The sequence below is a fragment of the Sciurus carolinensis genome, chromosome 4 (assembly GCF_902686445.1).
Source record: "Sciurus carolinensis chromosome 4, mSciCar1.2, whole genome shotgun sequence".
Classification (NCBI taxonomy): Eukaryota; Metazoa; Chordata; class Mammalia; order Rodentia; family Sciuridae; genus Sciurus; species Sciurus carolinensis.
The window spans coordinates 166,369,079-166,395,741 of NC_062216.1; the positions used below are offsets into that span (position 1 = coordinate 166,369,079).

General features: G+C 62.8%; 1 protein-coding gene across 3 annotated transcripts in view; it reads right to left on the reverse strand.

Moving 5' to 3' along the window:
* The window catches only part of Tmprss6 (transmembrane serine protease 6), a 33,222-nt gene extending 7,008 nt beyond the window's left edge, over nt 1-26,214 (reverse strand). The window contains exons 1-13 of one of the 3 annotated variants that reach the window (XM_047549247.1): nt 26,010-26,214; nt 25,564-25,739; nt 22,088-22,284; nt 18,407-18,540; nt 17,916-17,983; nt 17,474-17,658; nt 17,307-17,348; nt 12,933-13,137; nt 10,595-10,731; nt 9,393-9,505; nt 8,987-9,096; nt 1,189-1,334; nt 756-854 (exon numbers count right to left, since the gene is read on the reverse strand). In XM_047549247.1, the coding sequence (XP_047405203.1) occupies nt 756-854; nt 1,189-1,334; nt 8,987-9,096; nt 9,393-9,505; nt 10,595-10,731; nt 12,933-13,137; nt 17,307-17,348; nt 17,474-17,658; nt 17,916-17,983; nt 18,407-18,540; nt 22,088-22,283 (1,435 nt within the window). In that variant the 5' untranslated portion in view covers nt 22,284; nt 25,564-25,739; nt 26,010-26,214. The remainder of the gene's footprint in view (nt 1-755; nt 855-1,188; nt 1,335-8,986; nt 9,097-9,392; nt 9,506-10,594; nt 10,732-12,932; nt 13,138-17,306; nt 17,349-17,473; nt 17,659-17,915; nt 17,984-18,406; nt 18,541-22,087; nt 22,285-25,563; nt 25,740-26,009) is intronic. The other 2 variants (XM_047549246.1, XM_047549248.1) reach the window with 2 other exon arrangements.
* Between the last annotated feature and the right edge of the window lie 449 nt (nt 26,215-26,663).

The following is a 26,663-nucleotide window of genomic DNA, read 5'->3' on the forward strand; positions in this document are numbered from 1 at the left end:
AGGCTGGGAAGCGGTGCCCGTAGGATGTGTGTGTTACTGCCCACAAATCCTGTGAGCGATCACAAATCTTTCTCAGCCACTATGCACTTGAGTGCCACCCCAACCTGAGACGCCCCATTGTGTTGTCAAGGTCCCCTGGCTGACACTCAGTGTTGGACTGTGAAGCCTTTCCCCAGAATCGCAGCGGGTCCAGCCTACAGGGGGCGCGTCTCCACCTCTCCTGCTTCTCTCTCCAGGCTGACCACTGACGGCAGGGGAGGGGGACATCTGCCTGGCTGCCTGGACCTGGCTCTAGGGCCCAGAAGCCAGGATGCAGAGCAGAGGTGCTGTTCCAAGAGAGTCCAGGCTTCGGGGACCCCAGGGGCTCCTCCCAGGGCCGGGCAGAAAGAGCTGGCAGCTGGGCCCCTGGAGAGCGGGACGGGACTGCACCTGAGAGCGGTGATGGTCTTCCCCTTGGCTGCCCAGGCCCCGACAGTGCCTGCCCAGCCGCCCCTTGCCCTCTCTCTTCCTTTTTGGAGATCTGACCAGGACCACCAGCTGGGGCGTTGGCCTGAGCTGAGCGTCAGGAGATCCAAGTTGTCCCTGCACTGCCCCACCGGGTGGCCCTGGCGAGGCTGTTTCCGTCTTGGATCCAGCACAGTGAGAGAACCACGACTCCTGGGTGTCAATTAGGGGACTGCACGTGCACACAGTGACCGGGCCTCCGCGGGCGCGGCGCAGGGCGGGTGGGCAGGAGGCCAGCGGAAGCGGCTCACCACAGTTCCTCTCGTCCAGGCCGTTGGGGCAGTCCTTGATCCCGTCACAGGCCGGGACACAGAGTCCGTTCACAGAGCAGAGGAACTCTCCAGGGCAGGCTGGGACCACAGGAGGCCATGGAAGCGGGGAGCGCACCGTTAGGACAAGGATGTGCCCCCGTGTGTGTGCATACACGCGCACGAGCAGGTGCCGGCGGGTGTACGTATCCAGACTCGCGCACGAGCACGTGTGTGAGTAGGCGGGAGTCTGCGTGCACCTGAGAACGCGTGGCGGCCGCGCACGGCACAGGAAGCTGCATGCATGGGTGGCCGCACTTGCACACGCACACGCGCACAGGCGCATGCGCAATCACTTCTTTCGGACAGCCTCATAAGCAGCAGGGAAAGGCGGCAGTGTCCCTGCAACCCGCTGCCTGCGGCCGGTCATACTCACGGTCTGACTGGTTGTACAAGCTGTAGTGCACCTGAACCCCGGGCCCCGTGAGCGAGATCTGGGAGGTGAAGTTGATGGTGATGCCAGCCGTGGTCACCACGGGGATCCTCTCGGCATAGGGCTGCAGGGTGCGCAAGCCACACAACCTGGGGGTGACCAGAGACAACTCAGGGACACACGGCTGGCTTCCCAGATGAAGGGAAGGCACAGCCTGGGCCCCTGTGCACAGACGGGGCAAGGACAAGGCTGCCAGCGGGAAGGGGAGCTACCCCGCACCTGCAGACCCGGTCTTGTTCGCCCCTGTGGGCGTCTGCTCATCCGGGCTCATCTCTAGAAAGCAGCCGGCCAGTTCCTCCCTTGCTCCAAAATGTTCCATGGCTGCCTGTTGCCTCCACAATAAAATTCAAAGTCCAGAGTCTCGTCCCACTCACCCAGGAGCTGTGAGGTTCTAGCAAGTCAGGGTCCCTCTTGAGTCTCGCTTTCCTGCCTTATTTTACAAGGAACATCATTTCTGCTGACCTTGGATCTGACAAAGGCTCCTGTGTGCCAGTCTCTAGTCAGGTCACTCCCCTGGTGCCGGGAGTGGCCTGAGAGGCAGCAATCCCCAGTAGACACTGTCCGCCTGCCGGCAGTGTCCCTGGAGCCCTCTGGGCTTGACGGAAGGGTGGTCCTTCCTCCAGGACCCCTAGTCCTGTGCTGATGGGCATTTCTCCAGGCACCATCACACCCAGGTGGGACTACACCTGCCCAGGTGCTCCCTCGCATGCTCCTGGAGGCCCTCCCCATCAGGAAGATGCTGGAGTGGAACAGGGCAGGTGGGACAGCCACATGCAGCGGGTGGAGCCTGCCCCGGAGAACAGGCAGCGGGCCTCCGGTCTCTACTGAGGGGACACCTGGGCACACCTGACCCCACAGAGCAGGTGCAAGCACCCCTGGAACAATGGGCACCCCCAAGAGCAGCGGAGGTCCCTCCACCCCAGGTGGAACACCTCAGAATAGGAATGGGGACTGCTCATCGGCTCACGGGGACTCCCCCACAGGAGCAGACAGAGACGTGTTTGCAGCGGGGGTCACACCTGGAACACGGGCCCAGAGACCTGCGGGGAGGGATGAAATCCTCCAGCAGCGGGGAATGTAGCGTAAACCCAGAGGAACGGGGGTAGCCCCAAAGTATGGAGGGAACACCCCACGACACACACGCCCCCCGAAAGCCGGCCACCTTGTTCCCAGGGCCAGAACTTCCAGAACACGGTAAGCGCCTGACACTCGGTGGGGCAATTAGTAAATTAACCACCAAGCAACCAAGGACGAGCCTCCAGGGCAGCAGCCACCGGCCAGGAAGGCTCTGCTGTCAGCCCACTTCACAGGGAGGCTCCACAGGGGCACTGCCGAGGTGGGCAGAAGCTGGCTGCCCATGACCCAGAGGACGCCCTGGCCTGCCTGGCAGGGAGCACGCGGCTCATGCCGCACCGCGCTCTGGGGGCTGAGCCCCAGGAACACCCCTCCCGGCGCCTGTCAGGCCTCCCCATGGGTATGTCCCCTGCCACTGGGACCTTGTTCTTGACCTTGCACCCACTAGCAGTTCTCAAAGTGCAATCCAGGGACCTCTGAGGCTCCAAAGTCATTTTCCTGGGGTGCTCTGTTTTCGGCTTCTCCTGTCCTTGTTCTCTCACAATGATAGGGTGGAACTTTCCAGACACCACGTGAGACGCAGTAGCTTTATCTAGTGAATGCAGAAGATGTCAGGATGGTCATGGTCTCTTAAGCCAGTTATTCAAGAAGAAAGTGGCAAATGTGGAAAATAACTATTCTCATGTCCCTGAGTGGTTTTGGCTTGAGAAGTTATAAGTAATTTTCCACAAAATGTTATTTACATTAACACATAGTAGACTTATTATTATTTTAAAGGAATTATAGCAGTCCTCTCTTCTCCACTGGGAATGCCTTCCAGGACCCCACGCGGGTACCAAATCCTAGGGGTGTTACTTCTCCCCGTGCATACGCATCTATGATAAAGTTAAATTCATAAACTAGGCACAGTGAGAGTAACAATAACTAATAATGAAATCGAAAAGTTGTAGAAACATGCAAAGTCAAGTGACTTAAAGCTCATGAATTATTTCTGGAATTTTCTATTGATATTTTCAGATCTGAGGTGACAGTGGGGAACACACTGGGGGTAGAAGGGAACAAACGTGATAAAATCACCTCAGGTTAATTTCTTATTGTGAGTATAGATATAAGACCTGCACGAGCGCCTCCCAGGGTGCTCCATCATTTCAGACAGAGATAAGGGGGCCCAAGATAGAAAACTTTGAAAACTAAGGTCCTGCGCCTGGATGCCCCCAGCCCCACCGGTCCCTGAGAGGCACAGGCACCACCAGGGGGCGCCCAGGAGCCAGCCTGGCCCTTCCCAAGGGGAGGAACCAGCCCTGGGGACCAGCGTGCTGTCGTGGGCTGTGGTCCTCTGGGGCTGCCCAGGAAGCGGACAGGGACACTAGGGGCTGGAACAAGGGCAGGGGAACACAGGGTCAGTGCATCCCTAAGAAACCGGTTCAGGGACTCCCCGTCATGGCTGCCACACCCCTTGGAGAAATTGTGGGGAGATGGGGAAGCGACCAGAGCCCCGCCGAGGGGTGGGGCACTCCAACCTGGAGAAGCTGCGTGGTGGCCCTGAGCCCTGGGCAGGGCTCTGAGGCACCAGTGCCAAAAGCCTGGCGTCCCCTCTGCGGGCGACGGGCCCATGGCGGGCGCTACCTTCCCAGGGGTTCCTGCACCAGCAGGTACCTGGCCATCACGGGCAGTCTGGCGCTGCTCTAGAGCAGGGCCCGGGTGGGTGGTGGGGACAGGCATCTCCTAGCAGGGGCCAGACAAGCCTTCAAGAAGCTCTGTCCGCTGACTCAGAGTCACGCAACCTGGACACGCCTGTTCCCTCTGTGCTGGGCTTCAGGTTATTTTAAGTGACCAGCTAATTTCACGTAATAATAGAGAGAAACTCCGAAACAGAGGCAAGGGCGAATAGGCAGGGCATGTGACCCTGTGGGCCAGGGCCTCTTCTGCCCAGGCAGCCGCCCTCCGGAGCCTGGCCTGGCCACGTGCTCATCTGAGTTTCTGGTTCCTGCCACGGAGCCTGCGGGGGAGGCCCGACCTCCGGCTCTCCCGTCCCTCCTGCCTGTCCCTCCTGCCTGCCAAGGCCTCCCAGGAGCACCAGGAGCTGGGGCTGCGTGCTTCCGTGCCTGCGGTGCTGAGCGCCGGAGAGGGGAGGCCCACGGCAGCCTCGCCGTCCTCCTCCTTCACCTGGATGGTGGGCAGGGACCCTGTCAACCTTGCCTGCCAGCCACTGCCCACAGAGGAATTGGAGAAATCCCAGTGGATGGGTAGAAGGAAAGAGGGAGGAGGCGACGGAGAGCAGCCCTCAGGACAGGTTAAAGGGAGGGAGGGACGGGAAGACCAGCACTAGCGAGAGGACAGCAGTGTCCGGTGTGGTGGCCACAGCCCTGGGCCTGGCCTTGCAGGATGGAGTTTGAGGTTTTGCATCTGAACAGCCTGTGTTCAGCCTGCGTACAGGACCCGCCTCAGTAAGACAGGGGACAGGACCTGCCACGTGTGACATTGTAGGAAGCACCTGGGACAACGACTGGCAGCACAGTGCTGACCGGCCAGGCCGTGACCACCTAGGGCCCACGGAGCGAGGGGTGGCCGCAGGGGGCTGGCCACGCAGGGCGCCCAGGCTCAGGCTGGCCCCGGGGGCTCCAGAAGCTCAGAGCCTGCCCCTGCTGCCCTCGGGGCTGGGAGCCAGTGGAAATGGCTGTGCAGGTCACAGGAGAAGTGACGTCACCGGACAGGAAGCCAGTGAGGGACAGGTTCCCGGAAAGGGGGAAGCCTGCGCTGCGGTGGCCGCCGGTGAGGTGGCTTCTGTGAAACCACGCAGCCAGTGGCTGCATCTCAGGAAGAGGGTCCGTCCACTGTCCCCAGGCCACTAACAGGCCCGAGGGCTCAGTGGGTCACAGCACCAAGAGGAAACTGGGTCTAGCGAGGGACAGGCCCAGGGCAGCTGGGTGAGGGGCCCAGCCACCTTTCCTGCCCACCTGGCCTGAGGGCCCAGGCACCTCCTCTCCCGCCGCGCCCCCTTGCCTCCCCATCAACAGCAGCCTGGCCAAAGGGCCGGCCTCCCCCAGCCTACAAACCTGCGCCCCAAAGCCTGCCCCCACCAGACCCGCCCGCCTCTGCCACCCACGCCAGATTTCCCAACAGACGCTCATTCGGAGAGTTTCCCAGCATCAGCAGCGAGCGATCGTTATCAGTACCACCGAGAGGGCAGGCCGGGGAGGCAGCCCGGGGTGGAGCGCTTGCCCGCCCGCGTGGGCCCGATCCATCCCGGACCCTCAGAACAAAACCAAGCCCCACGACAACCAGGGGCGCGGTCCAGGCCCGACCAGGCAGCGACCCCCTCTGCCCTGCCTCGCGCCCAGGCATGCAGGAGCCCGGGGAGGGGACGGGTCCCCACTTGGAGACCCTGGCCCCTGGGTGAGGACCCGGAAGACAGGGCTGACTCCCCAGGCTGTTCTCAGAGGAAAGGGTGCGAGGTTCAGGCCCCTCTGGCTTTGCGAGCTGGGTGACTTTGCACAAATGGCTTTGCCTCTCTGTACTCAGCTACCTCACTGGCTGCTACAGTTTGGATGTGTTCCTGGAATCCATGTGTTAGAAATGTAATCCCTGCCGTTGGGCGTTAATGGCATTTGGAGGTGGGTCCTTTGGGAGGTGTTTGGGTTGAAAGGGCTCCACTCTCATGAATGGATTAATGGATTAATTAATTAATGTGTTAATGAGTCTTGAGAGTGGCCCTGTTATAAAAGCCAGTTTGGCTCTGTCTCACCATGTGATACCCTCCATCATGTTATGATGTATGCAAGGCCCTTGACAGGTGCTGACACCATGCTCTGGGACTTCCTCGCATCCAGAACTGTGAGCCAAATAAACCTTTATTCTTTATGCAACATCCTGTCTCAGATATTTTGTTACAGTCACAGAAAGCAGACCTCGACACTGGTGCAAGCCCCTGCTTCCTCACTGGGTGGGCGGGACTGATGAAGACAGTGTGGTGACCCTTATAAGGCTCAGTGCCCAACTGGTGCAGTGGGAGCCAGGCATTAGTGAGTGATTGGTGCCACACGGAGCCTCATTACCTAGGCCTGCCTGTGCCAACATTCCCTATGCATTTTTTCATTCAATCTTCAACACAGGGGGCTCTGTTTTAAGCCCCCACCCTTTTGGGGCAGTGCTGGGGATGGAATGTGAACCTCACGCAGGCTGGGCAGTGCTCCGCCAGGGAGCCGCAAGCCCAGCCCTGGGGCACATTTTGGAGCTGAGTCAGAGGCTGCTGGGAGCGGGAAGGCCTCGCAGAGGAAGCAGAGGAGCCCTGGCCGGCCCGCCTTCAACACCAGCTCCTTGCCCCTCGCTGGCCTCATCCGCAGTGACATTGTTAGGAATTCGGAATCAACTCCTTCAGGAGGCAGCTTTCTGCGGGGCAAACACCTAAAGGCTGGCCCGGGCTGCCTGACCCTCGTGCTTCCCAGATGAGGACAGGGGCATCCAGAATTCCAGGACCTTCCACACACAGGAGGCCAGGGAGCGAGAGGGGTGGGTGAGGATGTGGGGTCCTACCGAGCTTCGCCCCCCAACCCATGCCCCACCTGGCTACACCCCGAGTTCCTCCCAACACAGAGGCAGAAGAGACGAGAGGCCGAGCCCTTAGCCCTCCGGCCTCAGTTTCTCCACCTGTACAGTGGGTGAGGGTCCAGCCCACACGCCTCCCGTCCAGTGGGCTTGGGAACTTGGGCAGGTCTCCTCCTGGTGCCTACGGCTCCACGACCCCAGCACCATTCCCTCCCCATCCGGGCCTTCCCCATTCCGAACACCCCACCACTGCCCCAGGAAGCTCGTGAGTTCCGAGCACCCCAGCATCCAGACCTCTGCCCACCCTGTCCCGCCTGCTCGGGGGAGCTGGGCGCTGGCCCCCGTGGGGAGCAGGGTTTGGACCTCCACCCTGCATCCTGCCGTTCATGTCCGGGGCCGGGTGTGGGGGAGGCCTGACGGGACCCATCCAGGTGCTGTCTAATCCTGCTGAGTCTCCCCGATTCTCTGGGAGGCCCAGGTGCGGGCCAAGGACCCACGCCCTGTGGTCGGGCCTGGCACCCAGCGGATGGAACTGTCCTGGGGTGGGGCTGGGAGGAGACCTCAGACCATTGACCCTCCTTCCCAGGCTGCCCTGCGATATCAGATTCAGCTCTGGTGGCAGGAAAGCATGTCACCTCATTCACGAACTGTGGATCACGGGCCAATCTTAGGGTCCTCGGGACACTGGCAGTGACCCCCTCCTTCTCAGCCTGGGTGGGAGGGAGGGGCCCTGAGGGAGCCCCAGAAGGGCCCAGCTCCCCTTCCAGGAGCTGCTCTCCTCCCCAGACGCTCAGGCCTGTCACACCATGGCCATTTCTGGTCCTTCCTTTTAGTGGCCGTCCCTGATAGACTGCAGGAGAGCCTGGACACCAAAGTCCTGTGCCGCCAGCTTTGTCAACCCGCCACCTTCCCTCAGGACGATCCTTTCCAGTAGGATCGACCGACAAGCAGAGTTCAAGTGTTGGTCAGTGGGAACACCAACTGCAGAACCCAAGAATCCTAGCATTCCAGAATCTTCCAGATGGAATATTGGAAGGTCAGATGCTCAAAATCTGGGAAGTCAAGAAATCAAGAATTCTAGAATTGCATCCTAAAAAATCCTAGCCTGTGAGATCCCCAGGATCCCCGAGTGGGATGGGAAGGCAGAGGCCCTGGCTATGATGACAAGATGGCCCTTCTCTCGGGAGGGAAGCATCCCTCCTCCCTCCCCAGAGCATTTTCTACAATGGAGCCCCGGGAGGGCCTCCTTCACTGCAGTGGGCCCCATGGCCTCCCGGCCCGACCCCAGCTCCTCGGCCAGGCAGGACCTCGCTTCTCTCCCTGCACAGGATGCTCCTGCCAGGCGTTTATTCTCCACCATCTGAAACGTCCCCCTGAATTCCCTACTTCCTCCTCTGCCCAGATGGAGGGAAAGGTGCCTGGGGTCCCGGCCTCCCTGCCTGCCTGCCCACCCTCGCGACCCGCAGTGGCCCTGGGTGGCCAGCTGTCATTCTCCCAAGTCCCAGCCACTCTGACCCTGGTGACACACCTCTCTTAGCCAGATCCCTCTGTCTCCTTTCCCCTCCCCAGAGGGACCAGTTGCTTAGAGACTTCCTTACTAAACGAGGGGCCAAGGGCGGAAGCAGAGAACAGGCTGGGTGCCCTGCAGGGGACATGAAAGGAGGTTGTCCCTGGGTAACCCTGTCTCTGTGGGAGCCATGGGTACCAAAAATTGTGTCTGTCCCTGGCTGTGCAGCGGGCAGGCGGGAAGCAGGACGTGGTGCCCCAGGTGCACCTGCATGGTTCTGGGGAGCCCTGAGTGCCCGGGGGTCCTGTCTCCACCTCCTCTCAGTGATGGATTCAGGGTGACTGACACGCGGCTACAGCACCCGTGGAAATGCCACCATTTGGCGTCTGATGCCAAGTGTGTGGCTGAGACCGTTGGGACTGCAGACCAGGCAGGGGCGGGGCGGGGGCGGGGCCAGGGCGTGCAGGGGCGGGACAGGGGAGGGGCCAGAACATGCTCGGCAGCACGGTTCCCACCTCCGCTGACTTCCCTTGACCCTTGACTGCCCCTGGGAGGCTCTGACTTGGGCTCCCAGGCGGGGTACCTGCGGGGAGAGGAGGGTCCTGGGAGGTGTACCTCCGGTTCTGGATGGTCCACTGGCCCTGGGTGCACGGCAGGTCGTACTTCTGCCTCCGGAGAGCATAGGCGTCAAACCATAGGGCCAGGCCGTAGTCCAGAGAGGGCACCTGGGCAGACGGAGAGGGTCATCACGCGGCCCGGGGGAGGCCAGGCCGGGACAGCCACCTCCCCAGACATCACGGGCCACTGACAGTCCCAGCTGCCGCTGAAATATGTCAGTCACTCAACAAACAGAAGTCCCGGTGACCATCAGGGAGACCCTGGCTATGCCACCCCATCCTGGCAGGACCCATACCCGAGCTGAGCTCTTCAGCAGGACCAGATACTGCCCCTTCCTGACCCGGTCCCAGAGGCGGTGGAGTGCTCAGGGCAGAGGGCGGGTGGGCAGTGGGGCAGGGCTCACCGTGAAGTGCCAGGAGCAGTGGGTGCTGGGAGAGTAGTAGCTGGGGAAGTAGGGTGTGCTCAGCACGCCCTGCGGGTCCAGACGGCCCTCCAGCGCCACGCTCACCTGGCAGGCTGGGCGGGAGGAAGCCGTTAGGCAGAATCCCTGGGCCCCCGGCCGCAGAACTGCCCTTCAGGCGGGGGCAGCTTGCAACCCACACCCCATCCCCTCTCTGCTGTGTGAACCTGACCTCAGACTCCTCATCTGTAAAATGTGCACCATAATAGTTCATAGCCCGTGGGACACTGGAGTCCATTAAATAGACAAGACGCGCCCACACAGCCTGGCGTATAGTGCGTGCTCAGAAATGTGAGCTACCGACGGCAGCGACACAGCCCTCAGCCGCTCACAAAACGTGCCCACGACTGCCCCAGCCTCAGTGATGATGCGAGGGGCCATTGCCCTCTTCCAAGGCGAGGTTCAGCGGGGCGGGATGTGGCTCAGTGGCAGAGTGCTTGCCTGGTCTGCTGGAAGCCCTGGGTTTCACCCCTGTGTCCCCACATTTAAAGGGCGAGGTCTCAGGAGCAGGGCACCCTCGGCCTACCTGGCCATCTCCCCCCGCCTCAGCTTCCCCTCTACCCTGTGCCGGGGGCTCCCAAGAAAACCCAGCCCGTACTCACACCCCCGCAGGGCCAGCTGGGGACCTGGGTCACTGTCAGAGACCCCAAAGTTGACCCGGGAGAGGCAGGGGATGCTGAGTGGGAAGGAGCAGAGTGGGGACGGGTCGGGAAAAGCGGACCCTCTCTGCTGCCTCCCTTCCCTGGAAATGGGGCAGTTTGCTCCGCCCACCAGGGGACAGCCATGGGGTTGGGGGCTGGGGCAGGGTCAGCGGGCGCCTGGGGCAGCCTGAGCGTCACCCCTGGCTGTGGGCTGGGGTGGCCAGGGCTCAGCCTTGCTGCAAACAGACCCAGTCCATGGTGACCTGGGAGGGTGGAGGGAGCCAGAGACCAGGGGTGGCGGAGCTGCGAGGCGGAAGGCGTGTGAAGACGACAGGAAATGAAGGGGGAATGGAGGCTGGACAGAGAGGGGCCCCGTGGGGTGAAGAGTAGAGGAGCGTCTAGAACCTTCCTTCTCCCCGACCCATCCCCACAGGGCAGAGGTGAAGCCGGGCAAGGGGAGGGCCCTGAGCTTCCAACCCGCCCCCACAACCCCTGACCTCTCACCCTGGAAGGCCACCGGCTGCACGGAGAGCTGGAAGGGGTCGTAGTAGCTGTGCAGGCCCTTCTTCCAGACCACGGCCATGATGGCGCCCGAGGCCAGGACGTCCAGCACAGGCTCCTGGCGGCTGCAGCCATAGACCCTGGCGGGAGAGCAGGACGGCCAGGGCGGCCAGGGTCTGGTCAGGGAGGGCGGCTGGAGGACAGAGGAGGGCGCCTGGGGGTCCGGCCAGGGTTCCCGGCCAGGTTGTGGTTGGCTGCTGGGTGTCCCTGGGCAGGTGCCTGGCCCTCTCTGTCCCTCTCACCAGCGGCCCTGGCCACGCCTCAGAACCACTGCCATCCCTGAGTGAGCCTGACAGGGCAGCCAGCTGGCACCCGAGGGACCACCCCCCACACCTGGCTCCTGGCCTTGCCCGGGGCCGGGACAGAAGGAAAGCGTGGGGTCTGGCGCCACCCCGGGCGTCTACCCAGAGCCTGTCCGCGGTGTCAGCCCTGGGAGATGCTCCCGAGGCCGTCAAGGTCGACTGCCTGGTAGCAGATGGGGACACCGAGGCCCCACGTACATCGGGCCCCGTCATGCCACCGCGGGCAGGGTGTCCCCAGCTCCCGCTGCTTCTCGCCAGCCTCTGGAGTCCTTGCTAACCCCACGGACCCAGGCCCAGGAGGCTAACCACTTGCCTCCCTGGAGCAGGCCACCCGATGTCCCGCAGCTGTTGACCAGGAGCCTACTGTGTAGCTGGCCAGGAGCAGGAGGAATGGGCCCAGGGTCTCCCAAGGGTGGCCCTTGAGCCCAGGCTCGGGGAAGGTGACTGTCCCCTGGCCCCTGTCTGGGCTCTTGCAGGGAGGGAGCCGCCTCCTGTCCCAAGCGGCCCTCCCTGCCCTTCCTGGCTGGCTGGGCTTTCTGCCTCCCTGTCCTCTCCCCCCACCACGCCCGCCTCACCTCGCAGACTCATCTCTCTGGGGTGTGGGACGAGATAAAAGGACGTGAAGGGACACGCGAGGGCGCCTGTCTTTAGTGGTGCTCTTAGCTTTTATCGATGGAGGTTATTTCCCTAACTTCCAGCGGAGCTCTTCTACATAAAACGTGAAGGCACAGAAGCAAGCCCGCGGGTAGAGCTGGAGGAGAGTCCCGTCTGCCGCCTGTCACCAAGGCCCCCCGCCCCCACCCGGCTCTGGGGCGAAGGTTTGAGGACCCCAGTCACTTTAGATCTTCTCCAAGGAGCCCAGATGGGGTGAGCCATGGGCCACAGTGAGTGGGGATAGGGCTGAGCTAGCGGCCAGGCCTCCTCCTCCCCCTGCCTGGGGGAGAGGGACACTCAGAGAAGCCCCAGGGGAAGCCCGTGATTGTCCCCAGCCTCTGGACCTGGAAATCAGATAGCGTCTGGCTTCCCTGCACTCTCCAGAGCCTCCAGGAACCAGCCCACACACACCCAGACTGAGGTCACCAGGGGCCGGGCGGGAGGGGTGCAGCCTCAGAGCTGGAGACTGGAGGCCCTGGGTGGGCGGCGCCCAGTCACCCTGAGGCCCGCCCTGACCTGAGCACAGGCCCCGCCCCTCTGCTCAGAAGCTGGCACTGCCCACGAGACCCAGAAACGGCACCAGCCTGGGCCTGGCACAAACTCAGAACTCAGTAGTGACCGAGAGCTGCCCAGCCAGTGTCCCCGGCTTCTGCAGAGCCTCGTAGGCCCGACACGCCAGTGGCTAAGGCCATTTCCAGTCCTCCTCCCTGCCCACTAGCCCCTGCCCGCTGCTGCATCATGTCCTAAGACCCTCAGTCCCTGCTCAAGGACTTCCAGTAGCTCCCCACTTACCACATATAAAGTCCACCCTGCTCCTGGTACTCATAGACCCTAACAGCTGGGTGCCAACTAGATGGCAGAGAGCGCAAGCGCTAACGCCGTGATATCTGGATGAGAGCAGACCCCGCAGGGTGGGACGATGGCTTGCGTGGGGGCACCCGCTGTGCAAGGATCGTGGCACAGAGTCTGATTTAAATTCTAATAACGCTAAAAGATAAGCTTGACTGCACACTCCGTTTTACAGGTGGGGAAACTGAGACTCAGAGAGGCAAATGAACTCGTTTTAGGGCGCACAGCAAGGAAACAGCAGAGTGGGGGTGTTGGGAGTCCAGGCTCCTGCCAGACTGGAATCTTCTAACAAGCCATGTGGCCCTTCAGAGCAGACCTTAGCGGTCACCTAGAACAACCGTTGTGTTATAGATGGGGACACTGAGACTCTGGGACTCTCCTCCCCTCCCAGACCCTATCACAACAGCCGCTTGGCTCAGCCGAGTGTGACCCTTGACCTCTAGGTCCCACCCTGCCCGGCCTCCCCTGGGACTCACGAGGTGATGAGCCTCTTCTCTAGAGGCCCCGCTGCGTCGTACACGGCCAACCGGTCGCGGCACTCAGGCAGGGTCCACTGGAGCCGAAGTTTGAGCATGAAGTCCTCGGGGCCCTGCAGGTGCCACAGGCAGCTGGTGGCCAGCGGGTCGGGCCCCTTCAGCCGCAGGGCCTGGCCCCGGCCCACGTAGCTATAGCGGTAACAGCCTGGAGGGGGAGAGGGACAGATGGCCTGGCCCCTGTTATCTGGGGCCCGGGAGCTGGGCGGGCTGGCCTGGCGCTGGGTCCCCGTGCCTCCGTCTCCACCGCTCCCTCTCCAGGCCCCTCATTTGGTCCCCCTGCCCGTTCATCCCTCATCACACGGTTCCCAGGGCTCTGCCATCCGGGTCGCCAAGGCCTGGAAACAGGCGCTCACCCAGCCCAGGCCATGCCAGAGCCACTCATGCCCACAGCAACCCTGCTGCCCCCATGTCACGGGCCGGGCTGACAAGTCCGCACACCTAGGACAAGACCACCTGCAGGACTTCCCGAAACTTCAGATGATGCCAGAGTGCCGGGCACACAGCAGGTGCCCAATAAAGGCAGGTGGGAGTTGGGGAGAGGCAGGAGGTGCAGTGAGGAGAAGTCCTGTGACTTGTCACCCTCAGCTGCCCCACCAGCCGCCCCCTCCGTCCCCCCCTCACTCCCGCCCCCACCGCGGGTGCCTCCTCTCTTGCGTTTCCTCCGTGAGCGTTGACGCCACTCTGGAGCTGGCAAAGCCGGACCCGGCACCTCCGTTCGTTCATTCACCCAAAATGGCTACTGAGCACCCACGTGGGTTCTGTCTGGGCCCCCAGGGAGCACACACTATCTCATTTAAACCTCAGCCTGACCCGTGAGGCAGGGAGGCCAGGTATCCTGCCAGGAAGTGTAGGGACTGAGGAATGAACCCTGCTGACTCCAGTCTCTCCTCGGCTGTGTGGCTCTGGGCCAGTGGCTTAGTCACTCTGAGTCCCGGTTAAAGGACCCCATCATAATCCCTGTCCCACCTCCTTCCCTGGCTGGCCCTGAGGACCCAGAGGGGATGGAGGGGACACTCTGCTGAGGCTGCTGCCTGTGGCTCAGCTCGCCCCCCACCCCCTGGCCACCCTGCCTCCAGCAGGAGCTCAGGTGTTGGCCCGGGAGCAGCAGGGCCTGCTCTCTGTCTCCCTGCAGCTGTGCAGGCCTGGCTCTTCCTGTCTCTTAACTCCTACTCTTGGATTCTTAAAGTAGCTCCTGCTATTTTAATAATTCCTTTTTTTTTTTTTTTTTTTTTTTTGCGGTGCTGGGGATCGAACCCAGGGCCCTGTGCTTGCAAGGCGAGCACCCTACCGACTGAGCTATCTCCCCAGCTCTCCTTTTTTTTTTTGAGGCTAATAATTAAGTGTGCCCTGAACCAAACTCCAGTAAGCACAGGTCAACTGTCAGAACACGGGGACAACAGACAGGCAGCCTCACGTGCAGAGAGGCCAGCGAGCACACCAGGGGACGGGACCGAGGCCCGACAGGGGCTACCCTGGAGGCCACCCCAGGTCCACGGGACTGACAGAGGGGCTCACTGTCCTTAAAAAAGAGGTCATTTTAAGGCCTCGGGTTCCCACTTGCAAAAGCCAGGCCTGGAGAAGGCGGAGGTTCCTCTGAAAACCTCCAGAGAGGCTGGTCTCTTCCTAACCGCAGGCTGGAGCCCTGGGGAGGAGGCAGGGCTGGGGGCGCCGCCGGCTTCTAGCTTGCCCTGCAGCCAGTGTCTCGGGTGCAGTGCCCCACAGGTGGCAGTGCCCCACACACGCCAGCGTCCCGGGGCCGCACATTTCTGAGCTCCAGACAAGACCTGCCCAGGAGGCCCGCCGGGGTTCCAGAGAGCCGAGTTTGAGAATCACTGCCATAAGCCAGGAAGGCGGGGAAAGGCAAGGAGTTGTCCCCTGACCAAAAATCACACTATCCAAACGGAGAAATGAAGCGAGAACTGTTGCACTAAGAGCCACGTGGAGGCCACAGTGACGTGGAGCTTCTGAAGGCGGAGCCTCCTGGGGTCCCTCTGGGGTCAAGGTCAAAGCCCTTTTCAGAATGGCACTAATTGTTCTTGGAGTGCAGGCTTCCAGGGTGGCGGGGCCGGACGTCACACCAGCGGAGCCCCGTGTGCACCAGTGCCCAGCAGCCTTCCCGAAGACGGACCCCAGGAGGCCACAAGAGTCCGCCTCGGTCACTCTCCCAGTTACGTCCATTTGGGGGAAAATAGTTATCACTTATAAAAAACAGCTTGGTAATATTCATGGCTTATTTTGTATTAAAATAAGTTAGAAATGAATAAACAAATTATTTTAATACTTTGTTACCTAAAACCCCGTAAATGAAGGCCCTCTGGAGTCCCCAGTCACTTCTGAGGAGCACCGAGGAGTCCTGGCAGCAAACCTGACAGGCGTGGCCCTGGGGGGGCCGGTGGGGGCAGAGAGAATTTCGGGCTCTGTGAGCTAAGGGACTGTGACGTAGGAGCTTCTAGCACAGAAAGGACATAAGCTTTTCCTTCTTTTAAAACTGAGAAAATCACCCAGCTACGGGCCACACGGCAGGTGCAGCAGGCCAGACTAGTGTGCAGGCTGTGGCCAGCCAACCCCTGTCCATAGCTGCGTGTCAGCCGAGGTGGCCCTGACCTCCCAGGGCCATTGAGGATCCAGGCCAGCCTTGGTGGGGTCACGGGACAACCTCCAGAAGACAATGCACTGCAACTGATTCTGGTTCAGTCAAAGCAGTCGACCCAGAGGCTGCAGCTGATGCCTGGTGCACAGCAACCAGCTTTGTCTACCTTGGTCATCCCACCCCAGAATGCTGACCACGGTACGTAGGGAGGTGGGAAGGAAGCTGGATGGATAGACAGATAGATAGGGAGATAGGGAGATAGGGAGATGGATAGACAGGGAGATAGAGACAGGGAGGGAGATGAATAGACAGATAGGGACATAGATATATAGATGATAGACAGGGAGATAGGGAGATAGATAGATAATAGATAGACAGAGAGATGGATAGATAGGGAGATAGGAAGATAGGAAGATAGGGAGATGGATAGACAGGGAGATAGATAGAGACAGGGAGGGAGATGAATAGATAGATAGGGACATAGATATATAGATGATAGATAGGGAGATAGATAGATAATAGACAGAGGGATGGATAGATAGGGAGATAGGGAGGTAGATAGATGGAAATAGACTAATAGATAGGGAAATAGATAGGCAAATGATAGATAGGGAGATAGAGACAGGGAGGGAGATGAATAGATAGATAGGGACATAGATATATAGATGATAGATAGGGAGATAGGGAGATAGATAGATAGATAGACAGGGAGATAGGGAGATAGATAATAGATAGACAGAGAGATGGATAGATAGGGAGATAGGGAGGTAGATAGACAGGGAGATAGGGAGATAGATAGATAATAGATAGAGAGATGGATAGATAGGGAGATAGGGAGGTAGATAGATGGAAATAGACTAATAGGGATATAGGGAGATGGATAGATAGGGAAATAGGGAGATAAGGAAATAGATAGATAGATAGATAGATAGATAGATAGATAGATAGATATAGGAAGTAGAGAGAGAAATGATAGATCACTTTCTTGTATTCTTGACCATCTTACAGGATTCCTTATTCATGAGTCAAATTAATCTTTGACACATGCTCACTCTTTGTATGAGAATCACAATTCTAACTTTTTGAAAATTGTGCTTTGACTCCACCAACAAAGCAGCTGAACAGCAGGACAAGAGAAGGGAGGGTCAGAAAGGTGTAACTGGGATGTCCCCTCGGCCTCCCTCTCTGAGAAGGGGCAGAGGGGCACTGGTGGAAACTCTAGATAGTATAGGAGGAAACTGAGGATTCAGGGGCTTGTGCTCAGGATTGTGGGGTACAGCGGCCCAGGCGGTACACTGCACAACCACCCCAGGAGCTGCCAGTCCATAGACGGGAATGTGGACAGCACTCCAGCCTGTTTACAACAGGGTGGCCCAGTGGGTACATGCTTCCCAGGACTCAGCAGGAAGACTGGGGTCTCAAAGAGAAACAGGCAACTCTAAGGACATGTCACCAGGCAGGAAAGGAGGGACAGGGTGGACCCGCAGAAGAGTTGCCTCCAAAGGATCGAGTTTAAACCCCAATGCACCTGCATCGCAAGGCCGCCCTCCGTGAAAACACGGCTGGTGTCCAGTTCAAGGACAGCAGGCAGCAGCACACAGGCTCACGCGTCCCTCCCCACGGCCCACCACGCACCCTGGGCCCCAGCAGGGCTCCCTGCACCTGGCGCAGGACCAGGAGAAGCAGCCCCAGGGCAGCGGGCCCAGGCGGAGGGAGGCGCGTACCCAGCGTGGCGTTCAGGGCGACCACGTCTTTCACGCCGGCTTCTGTTGAAGGAAGTGACAAACAGCCCCGGTGAACAGCAAGGCGCGGCCAGACGCGGCCAGCCCGGAGGACAGCGGCCAGCCCAGCCCAGGTCCCCGCCTGCCCCGCCCCAGGGGCTGCCACTGACCCAGGATCACCAGGCCCTCGGGGTCCAGCGCGTACTCCGCTGTGTCCGGGGCCGGGGCCGAGCCGTTGGCCGCGGTCAGCAGCTCCTCCACCAGCAGCTCCCGCACCGCCTCCGCGCTCAGGGCCGGACGGCGGCGCTCGGGGATTTGGAGGATGAACCAGAAGAAGCAGGTGAGGGGTCCCTCCCTAGGACAGGCGGCGAGAGGGGCCCTGTGCCACTGTGGCCCGGCCCCTGGAAGCCCCGGCCAACACCACCGGGCCGGGAGACGCGGGCGGGCTGGGCGGTCAGCCGGGGTCCTGCTCCGTGAAGGGGTCAGGAGCAGGGCTGGTTCCCGCCGGCTCCCGCTCAGCATCCCCACCTGGGAAGCCCCAGGCGCCGAAGCCCCCGCCCACTCATTGGGTCTGGGGTCCCTGCAGGGGTCCCTGGGGAGGGGGCCACTCACCCAAAGGCGTAGACGGAGCTGGCGTTGTAGTAGGCGCCCAATCGGGTGCTGGCGATGAGCTCCCTGAGCTGCAGGGACAGGGCCCTGGTGACCCGGGTGACCCCACCCGCTCAGGGCCCGGCTGGAGGCAGCGTGGTCACTCATGGCCAGGGCCCTGCTCCCTGCCCCCCTCGCCCAGTGCCCACCTCCCCGCCCGGCCCGGCCCTCGGCAGGTCTCCTCCACTCTGAGACCCCTCGGTTCCCGGGCCCCTGTCCCCACCAGGCCGAGGAGGCGGGGACTCCATCCACCTCCAGCCATCATGCGGAGGCTGGGCACACTCCACCTGCCCCGCTGGGTAGCGGGCGCGGGACAGTCCCCGGCCACCCCAGCAAGAGGCACAATCAGGGTCCTGTCCTCGGGCATCTGACCCGAGTGCCCACTACCTGGCCCGCCTGCAGCGGGTGGCTCCACAGGCCCGGCCGGCCGGCCACCCCCACTCCAGCCTCCCTACCATCCTCTGGGCTTTGGCAGACTCGCTGCGGAAGACGCTGGACTCCCGTCGGGCCAGGTCCTGGGAGAAGTGGCGATTGAGCACGCGCAGGCTGCCCGCGTACACCTGGCTGACCGTCACCTCCGCCCGGTACCCTGCCAGGGAGGAGCCAGCAGTGACCACAGGGGCCTCTCCTCCGGCCGCTGGTCCAGTCCCAGGGTCTTGGGTTCCAAGACGTGGTGGCCATCACTGCCTCCTTGTGGCCTTATCATTGCCACCGCCGTCGCGGGCCTCCAGAGTCTATCGGATGACAACTAGCTCCAGGGGCCAGGGAGGACAGAGGCCACAGACGGATGGCGTCCCAAAGGCTCCCAGTGAGAGGCCGACCCAGTGACCAGCCCTGGACGGCATGAAGCCAGGAAACTCTCATGGACAAAGGGTCCAGTTCAGGGGTTGGCACCTCTGGGTTCCTCCAGCTGGTCCAGGATGCCCCAGGTGTGTGCCAAGGCCCTGCCACGTGGGCACACTGGTGAACCAAGACAGACGCTCCTCCCGTGACTGAAGGTGCTAGGTGAGACACGCTATTCCAGCCACGCCCAGCATGCAGGAGCCGCCCAGGAGGGGTGCCATCAAGCACAAGGTGCCACAGGGGGACATGACACAGGACACAAGCCTGAGCCATAGTGACCCTCCAGTTGAGATGTGAGGACTGGGCTGGACGGGGGTCACAGCATGTGCAAAGGCCCTGAGGCAGAGAGGCCCTGGTAAAGACCAGGGCTAACAGCCCTTTTGGCTGCAGCAGTTGGGTGGCGAGCAGCGGGAGGCTGTGCCATCAGCAGGGCGGGCTGGAGTCTTAGCCACGAGCAAAGGAAACCATGAAAGGCTTTGCTCAGGGGCGACGACATCAGGTTTCCGTTCCCCGCAGACTGTTTTGATTGGCGTGAAGAGAGTGGTTCATAGCCCTGGTTTATACCTCTGTTCATTGGCTCAGCAAACGTGCACCTACTAGAAACTGTCTAAAGCACTTGTGAAAACATCAGTGTAACAAGTAACAAAATGCTGAAGGGAACATCCTGCCCTGAAGAACTAGTCAGCTCGCAATGAAGGCGGCAAACCACACAGAACATGCCAGACGGAATAAGTGCTGTGGCCCCAGGGGCTGGCGTGGCGCACACAGAGGCCAGGGAAAAGTGGACAGAGTGCGCCCGAGGACGGGCATCGGTGGGGAGAGCAGGCCAGAGAGGGAGGAGCAGGTGCAAAGGCCCGGCGGCAGGAGCTTCCCCGGTGTGTTCCGGGAGCAGCAGAGGGAGTGAGGGGGCAGAGGGGAGCCTGGTGGGAGGAGAGGCACCGAGGGCTTGGGAGCCCGGGAGGACCGGGTCCGACTCTGAGCAAGACGGCAGTGTGGGAGGGTGACGCAGAGGAGTGAGGCGACTTGATTCACCACATGAAATGGTCCCTCTGCTTTGCCGTTGAGAAAGGCTCTGAGGCGTCGGGCAGAGCGGGGAGACCCCAGCAGACTCCCGAGGAGCCCGGGCGGAGCCTCCAGCTGAGGCGCGGCTGGACTGGACTGGGCTTGGCGGTGGAGAGCCGGCCGTGGGGCTGGCGGGAGGTTTACTTGGGAGTTAGAGCCGACCCAGTTTCTGGAAGGTCGGGGCTGGGTAGGAGCAGGGGAGGAGTCAGAGCAGCTGGAAGGGGGACGTGGATGCCACGGGCTGGGGCTGCAGGTTTGGGGAATGTGCGTTCTGCCCACGAGGGTCGGCGAGACATCGGCAGGAGGCAGGGACCGCGCCCTGCGGAGAAGGCTGGACACGCAAACCTGGGAGTCACCGGGGAACACGGGACATGGAAGCCTCTGGTGGGAGGAGAGGCCCCACAGCAAAGGACCCGGAGAGGAGCGGGCCCGGGAGGAAGGGCGTCCAGGAGGAGGGCGGGAGTCCTGGGCACGGCCACGCTGCCGCGGGCCCGGTCACTGGGGTCAGCAACTCTTTAGACCCCTGTCTGCACGTAGTAGGTGCTCAATAAACATTCGTTCAGTCCATGGACCTCGGCTTGGAAGCCACCGTCTCCATCAGCCCACAAGCTGCGGGAGCTGCGGGGAGGGTGGAGCCAACGGGTGGGGACTGAGCCCGCGGCCCCTCGGCAGCTCCCCCCAGGGAGGGGGAGCAGAGAAACGGAGGACGGAGGGTCTCTGCTGGGCCCCTCTTCTGAGTGTTCGTACTCCCGCCAAAGCAGGAGGCAGGGTGGGGAGGCGGGGCACCGGCCCCCTGGGGAGGGAGAGGACGGGATGGCCTTGTGGCCCCGAGGGCCAGGCAACCCTGCAGGGCAGGGGGTCAGCGCCGCCTCCCTGGCAGCTCTGGGTCAGAGCGCTGGGCTCAGGCAGCTGCTCCTCGGGGGCTGGTCCTGCTCCGTGTCCCTGGTCACTGGCCACTGGGAGACCAGGACACCACTCTGACCCATCTCCCTGGCCGGTGCCCGCTGGTGCTGTGAAGCCGGCCGGGCAGGAGGCGCGTTGGCACAGCTCCCAGGGCCTCCTGCACCCTTTGTGCCCGAGGGGCGACTGTCTGTGGAGAGACGATTGGCGGGTGCGTCCCTGCCCCACAGCCGGGCTCCCGGCAGACTCGTCACCGGCCACCGAGGAGGCCCGGCGGCCCTGCGCTCTCGGGCGCTGGCTTCCTGCCCGTGGTGAGCGCACGCGTCTCGGTTTCCCGTGCACAGCAGGACCTATGCGTCACTGCCCGTGCGTGGGTCCTGCCTGGGGGTCCCAGCTGCGTCACCGGGGCTTCCCGACGCCCTTGCCCGCCCTCCTGTGTGGCGCCCGGGCAGATCCGTCGCCACAGAGGCTGCTCCACAGAGGCCGCGGCTCCTTAGCGGGCCTGAGGCTGCCCCGTGGCCAGCACACCTGCAGCCCCGAGGACCCCCGGCGGGCAGGCCAGGGCGGCCCTGCCAGAGCCCCTGGGCCGCTGGGCTTCCTGTGCCCACATCGGCACTGTCGTGTCCGGCTCCACGGCAGCGTCACCAGAGAGGAGCTGTCCCCAAAAGCTGGCGCAGAGCCCCCGCGAGGCAGGCGCCCGCGCCAACCGGGTGGAGGGAGGACCTTCCACAAGGCCCAGGGCACCTCTCCAGCAGGACGAGGCCGTGGACCCACCTCTCCTGTCACTAGGAGCTGGACGGCCATTCGGTCTCCGCCGGTTTTAGGGAAGGACCAGGAGACGCTCGGGAGCACCGGTCAGGGTGGAGGGGCCGCTGTGCCGGAGCAGGGAGGCCCCTGGGGACGGCCGAGGCCACATGGCCAGGCAGGCCGGCGTCCAGGAGGAGGACGCGACCGCAGCCTGGCCACACCGCTACCCCTCACCGCGCCTGCAGGCTGGGCGCTGGGGACCCAGAGGTCACGGAACATGGTGTCCGCCCTGGAGGACGCCGCAGCTGGGCCACGAGGGCAGGGGCACTAATGGGCACCAGTGCCTCTGAGCCGCCTGCGCTGAGCGCACGGCCACAGGCCCCCAGGAGGCCAGCGGCGGGCCAGGCGCGGTCACTCAGTGGGTGCCTGCTTCCCAGTGGGTAGAAGCCGGCGGCAGCTGAGCCCCAGGACCGGCCCCCAAGGGCGTCGAGGGACTCGGGGGACCCAGAGAGCAACTCCTGCCCGAGGCCACACAGGGCCTGGCCTGTCCCCAGGGCGCCTCCCACGCGGGCCCAGGGCGTTACCTAGGAAATACCAGAGCATCACCCCGGCCGAGGCCAGCACGGCCAGCGCCAGCCACAGGGGCGCCAGGCGGAGACAGTCCCGGACCTTCCTCTTGGCGTCCTCAGGGGCCTGGAACATCCCCTCTGGCTCGGGGTCCTCACCGTCACCTTCGTCACCCTGGCCACCCGCTGCCTGGGGGGCCTGGGCCATGGGCATCCTGGGGGGACAGAGCAGAGCTGGACGCAGCCTGGCATTGGCAGGGAGCCCTTGCTGAGCCAGGGAGCCCAAAGCGAGGCAGCGCCCCTGGCTTTTGAGTGGAAGGGAAGTGACCCCAGGTCACTGTGACCGCGACCCCAGGGGCTGCCGAGCAGGCCCAGAGGACACGCCACTGAGCTGCATCCCTGTGGACGGAGATGGACGTGTCAGTGCCCCTCGGGCAGAACCCACAGGAGCCGGGCACAGGGGCAGGGCTCCTGCCCGGCTCCCTCGCAGGTGGGGCTCTGGCCAGCGGAGCTGCCCGGAAGGCCAGCAGTCAGCGTCCCGGCCAGCGCTCTGCTGGATGGGGACCCGCCTCCTGGGCTGCACCGTCCCTGTCCCCTTACTCCCAAAGCCTCGGGGGCCAAGGAAGGGGACAAGAGTGGGAACTCACTCGGGGTCCCCAGGAGACAGTGCCCGTCACCTCACTTAATCCCTGGGTCACCAGAATGAGGGACCATGGTCCCCATGGGTTCTCACCCCACCCACTCTGCACAGGCCCCTCACATAGGTTTCTCACTTAGACCTCCAAACACCTCTCAATAGTCTGTACCCATTGTACAGATGGGGAAACTGATCCCCACATCACCTGTCAACAACTCAGTCCAGGGTTTTCCCAGAGTGATTTGAATACCTGGCATTTTACAGACCAAAAAGAAAATCAAAGCCCAGAGAGGCTAAGCCCCTTGCCCAAAGTCACACAGCAGGCAAGCAGGAGTTGAGCCCAGGCATCTGTCTCTCTGCTCTTTCCCTCCTCTGAAAACAAGTCGTTAATTAATGAATCATGATTCAGCGTCCTCTGTGTGTGGCGCCCCTCGGTGCCCCAGGCGGCCACTCTATCTTCAGACTCTCCAAAGCAAACTCCTGGCTACTTGGCTTCTCAGGCAGGTTTTCCTGGGATCCAGAGAAGCGCCTGTGCCCACCTCCCCACAGAGCAGCAGCTCCAGACCCCCAAAGTGCGTCTCCTCTCTCAGCCCGTACACGGCCCGTGGCTTTCAAAGGCACCCTCAGGATAAGCGCTGGCAGAAGACGCTGGGTTCACCTGGCTTCTCTGTCACTTCCCACCTGCTCTGGAGCGGCCTCCCGGAGAGGCCCAGCAGTCCCCCTGCCTCCCAGCCCCTCCTCCAGTGTGTCCTCCCCTGGCACCAGAGGGGTCTCCCTGCCCAGCGTCAACCATTCGCCTGTGCAGACGCGTCCAGGGTTCCCAGCAGGCAGGACCCACGGCCCTCGCTGGGGTGTCCAGGGCCCTCTGTGGCCCAAACGCCCATCACACGCATCGCCTCTCGGGCCACGTAGCCTGGCTTAGCGCTGCCATGCCCTGGGCCTGGACCCTGGGGAGCCCCTCCTGGGTTACCTGTTGGCCTTGGGTCCCAGGGTCCAGGACTCTGGCTACGGAAGGCACCCGTCCCTGGGCAGCCATCAATCAGACCGACGGCCTGCGAGGCTTGGGGCCTCGCCTCTCCCGGGAAGGAAGGCAGGGACCCGGCTGGGGTGCAGCTCGGCCCAGGCACGAAGGCAGGGGTGCGTCATGGTCCCCTCCAGGGCCCCTGGGAACCAGTGCAGGGCCTGCCACGTGAGCAGAGTGGACAAAAGGAAGACAGCGGAGCAGCGGTCTCCACAGCCTGGTGCCAGCCGCTCTCCTGGCCCTCCAGGGACTGGGCTGGGGGATGAGCTGGCCTGGGCAGGCCGAGTTTCAGTTCGGTCACCTCGTTCTTACCGGGCACCTGCCCGGAACCGGACTCTGCTGGGCCAGGGTCACACGCCCGGCAGTTCCCAGGTCCACCCACCAGGGCAGCCATGGCCCCACCTTCCAAACGCCCGGAACCGCCGCTTCTGGCACCTCCGTGGACCGTCCAAACCACGTGCTTTCTCCTCGGTCTCCCAGTCACGCCATCGGGCACTACGAGCCCCACGGCAGCCAGTTACCTGACCACAGATTCACACAGGCCACCAGTGTCCTGGCCACACCCCGGCTCGCGGCCTCACAGCCCCAGCTCCCCAGGGCCCTGCCTGCAGTCCTCCCCTCCGTTTGCCTGGCGTGGGCCTCCGGCCTCCCTTGCTCAGACGCCTCCTCTGGGGCCACCTGCCCTGCCCTCCCGCCTCTCTCCGCTGAGTCTTCCTTGGCAGCCCTGGAGACCTAGACCGCAGGGTGTGCTCTGCGCCCGAGTCTCGTCCCTGGCTGCAAGCGGGCCAGCAGCAGGGCTCGGTGCGCTCCGGCCTCACACCCCGCCCCGCAGAGGCATGATGCAGACCTCAGCTGTGTTGTTCTGTCTTCCTGGGGACGGAACCCAGGGCCTCCTGCATGCTAGGCAGACACCCTACCACTAAGCCACCCCCCAACCCCTTCTTTTATTTTAGTCTCACACTAAGTTACTGAGGCTGGCCTCAAACTTGCAATCCTCCTACCTGGGCCTCCCTAGTCACTGGGGTGACAGGTGTGCGCCACCACACCAGCCTCAGTTGTTTTCGGAAAGTGAATGGAGGACCCCAGCTCCTCGGCCCACCCCTCCTCCTCCTTGCTCCCCACCATCTTCCCGCCCCCGTGACATCTCCTTCTCGTGGTTAAGGATCTAAGCCATGAGCAGGGTGGCAGACTTACGCGGCAAGCCTGGGGCAGAGACCATGGCTTGGATCTTGGGCGCCCCAACCTCTTCCTGGCCAAGCGTCCCTTCCCTCTGCCTTCCCCCTGGGCGTCCACTGCTGACCCTGCCAGCTCTCCGCTGAGACTGCGCCCCCCCAGCAGCCCCCAGAGTATCGCAGGACAGGGGCTGCCCCACGCCTGCAGCCACACAGAGGGCATCTCGGAAGGAGGGACCAGACCCTGGTTGCCCTGGCAACCTTCTCCCTGCCAGCAGCACCAGGAGCCCACCCTGCCCCGCTCCCACTCTCCTCCCTCCTGACCACTAGAGGGCCCTCTGCTGGCCCAACCCTGCGCTCCCTGGGCAGCGCCTCCCCCAGGAGAGGGCCAGGTGCTGGCGATGCGGACGGGAATCAACCACGACCATGAGCCTACTGTGCGCAGCCCTGAGCCCACACCGCACAGATGCTCTCTTCCGCCTCTGCAGTCTGGCTGTCTCTATGGGGAAACCAGCCCAGGGAGCTGGAATCGCCCGCCAGGGCAGCGCAGAGAGGGCCGAGCGGCCGACCTGCGTCCAGGAGGTGTGGTCAGGGGCCTGGGGCCTGGAGGAACCCCTGCGTGGGCTACCGCAGCCGAGGGTGCTCGGCCCCCGTGCACACTCACCCACACGTGCCCAGTGGAGGCCCTTGGAGGGACCACACCTGCACACGGCTTGCAGACTCACGCACACTGGCCTCACACCATGGCCGAGGCCGGCTCCAGCCTCCAGCCGGGGCTGGGACTGCGCTCAGCACGCAGGTGCAGCTGGGGCTCTGGATCTGGGTCACACTCGGAAAGCCCTGGGGCAGCGGGATGTGGAGGGGCAGCAGGCTCAGAGCACAGGGTGGGGTAGGGGGTCGTGGGGGTGTCAGGCCTCCCCCTGCCCTGGCCCCTTGGGCCCCTGAGGTGCCCACCGCTGGGCTCGCCCCCCTGGGCTCCCGGAGGCCCTGCAGGCCCAGCCTGGGAGCAGAGGCCTGGCTCAAGCCCCAGGAAGCCGATCTGGCTCTTGGGGGGCACACTGTCACCAGCCATTCATCAACCCTGGTCCCCAGGCCGGAGGCCCGGCTTACCTTCAGGCGTGGCAGGTGGGCGCCGGCCGCTCTCAGGCCGCAGGAGCCTCTGTTTGTCCAGGCCAAGGTCTCTCCACCCCCACCTGGCCAGCCTGGGCTGGATCAATGGCCCAGGCCCATGGCTGGAGTGCCTGGCCCTTGTCCCCTGTGGCCTGTGGCCCCAGGCTCCATAGGGCTCGTGCTGGGTGCAGGAGGGCGCAGTGACTGAGCCCAGGTGCAGCGGCAGGAGGCGGAGCACACTGTGCCCGCCCCGCAGGCTCCCAGAGGGAGGGCGCCAGGCAGGTGCTGGAGACCCGAGCTCTCCCCCGGGGCTGTTGCCTGGTGACGCTCCTGCCTGGCTCCAGCCCTGTCCCCAGGAGCATGAGTGGGGGTGGGGGCCGAGATTGGGCTGGGCAGAGGTGCTGGGAGGTACAGCTCGTGCCAGGCCCTCACCTGGACAGGTGAGACCAGAAAGTCATTGACCAAACGGAAAAGGAGGCCAGGCCCACGTGCTCTGGGCCCAGGACAGGAGGAGGCGGAGGAGGGGCGCTTCTGCTCAGCTGGGCGTTATAGGAATTCAGACATCATTCACAGAGCCCCGTGTCCAGCACAGTGGCCACTAGCCACATGTGGCCCTTGAGTACCTGGGATGGCCAGTCTGAACCAAGACTGGTT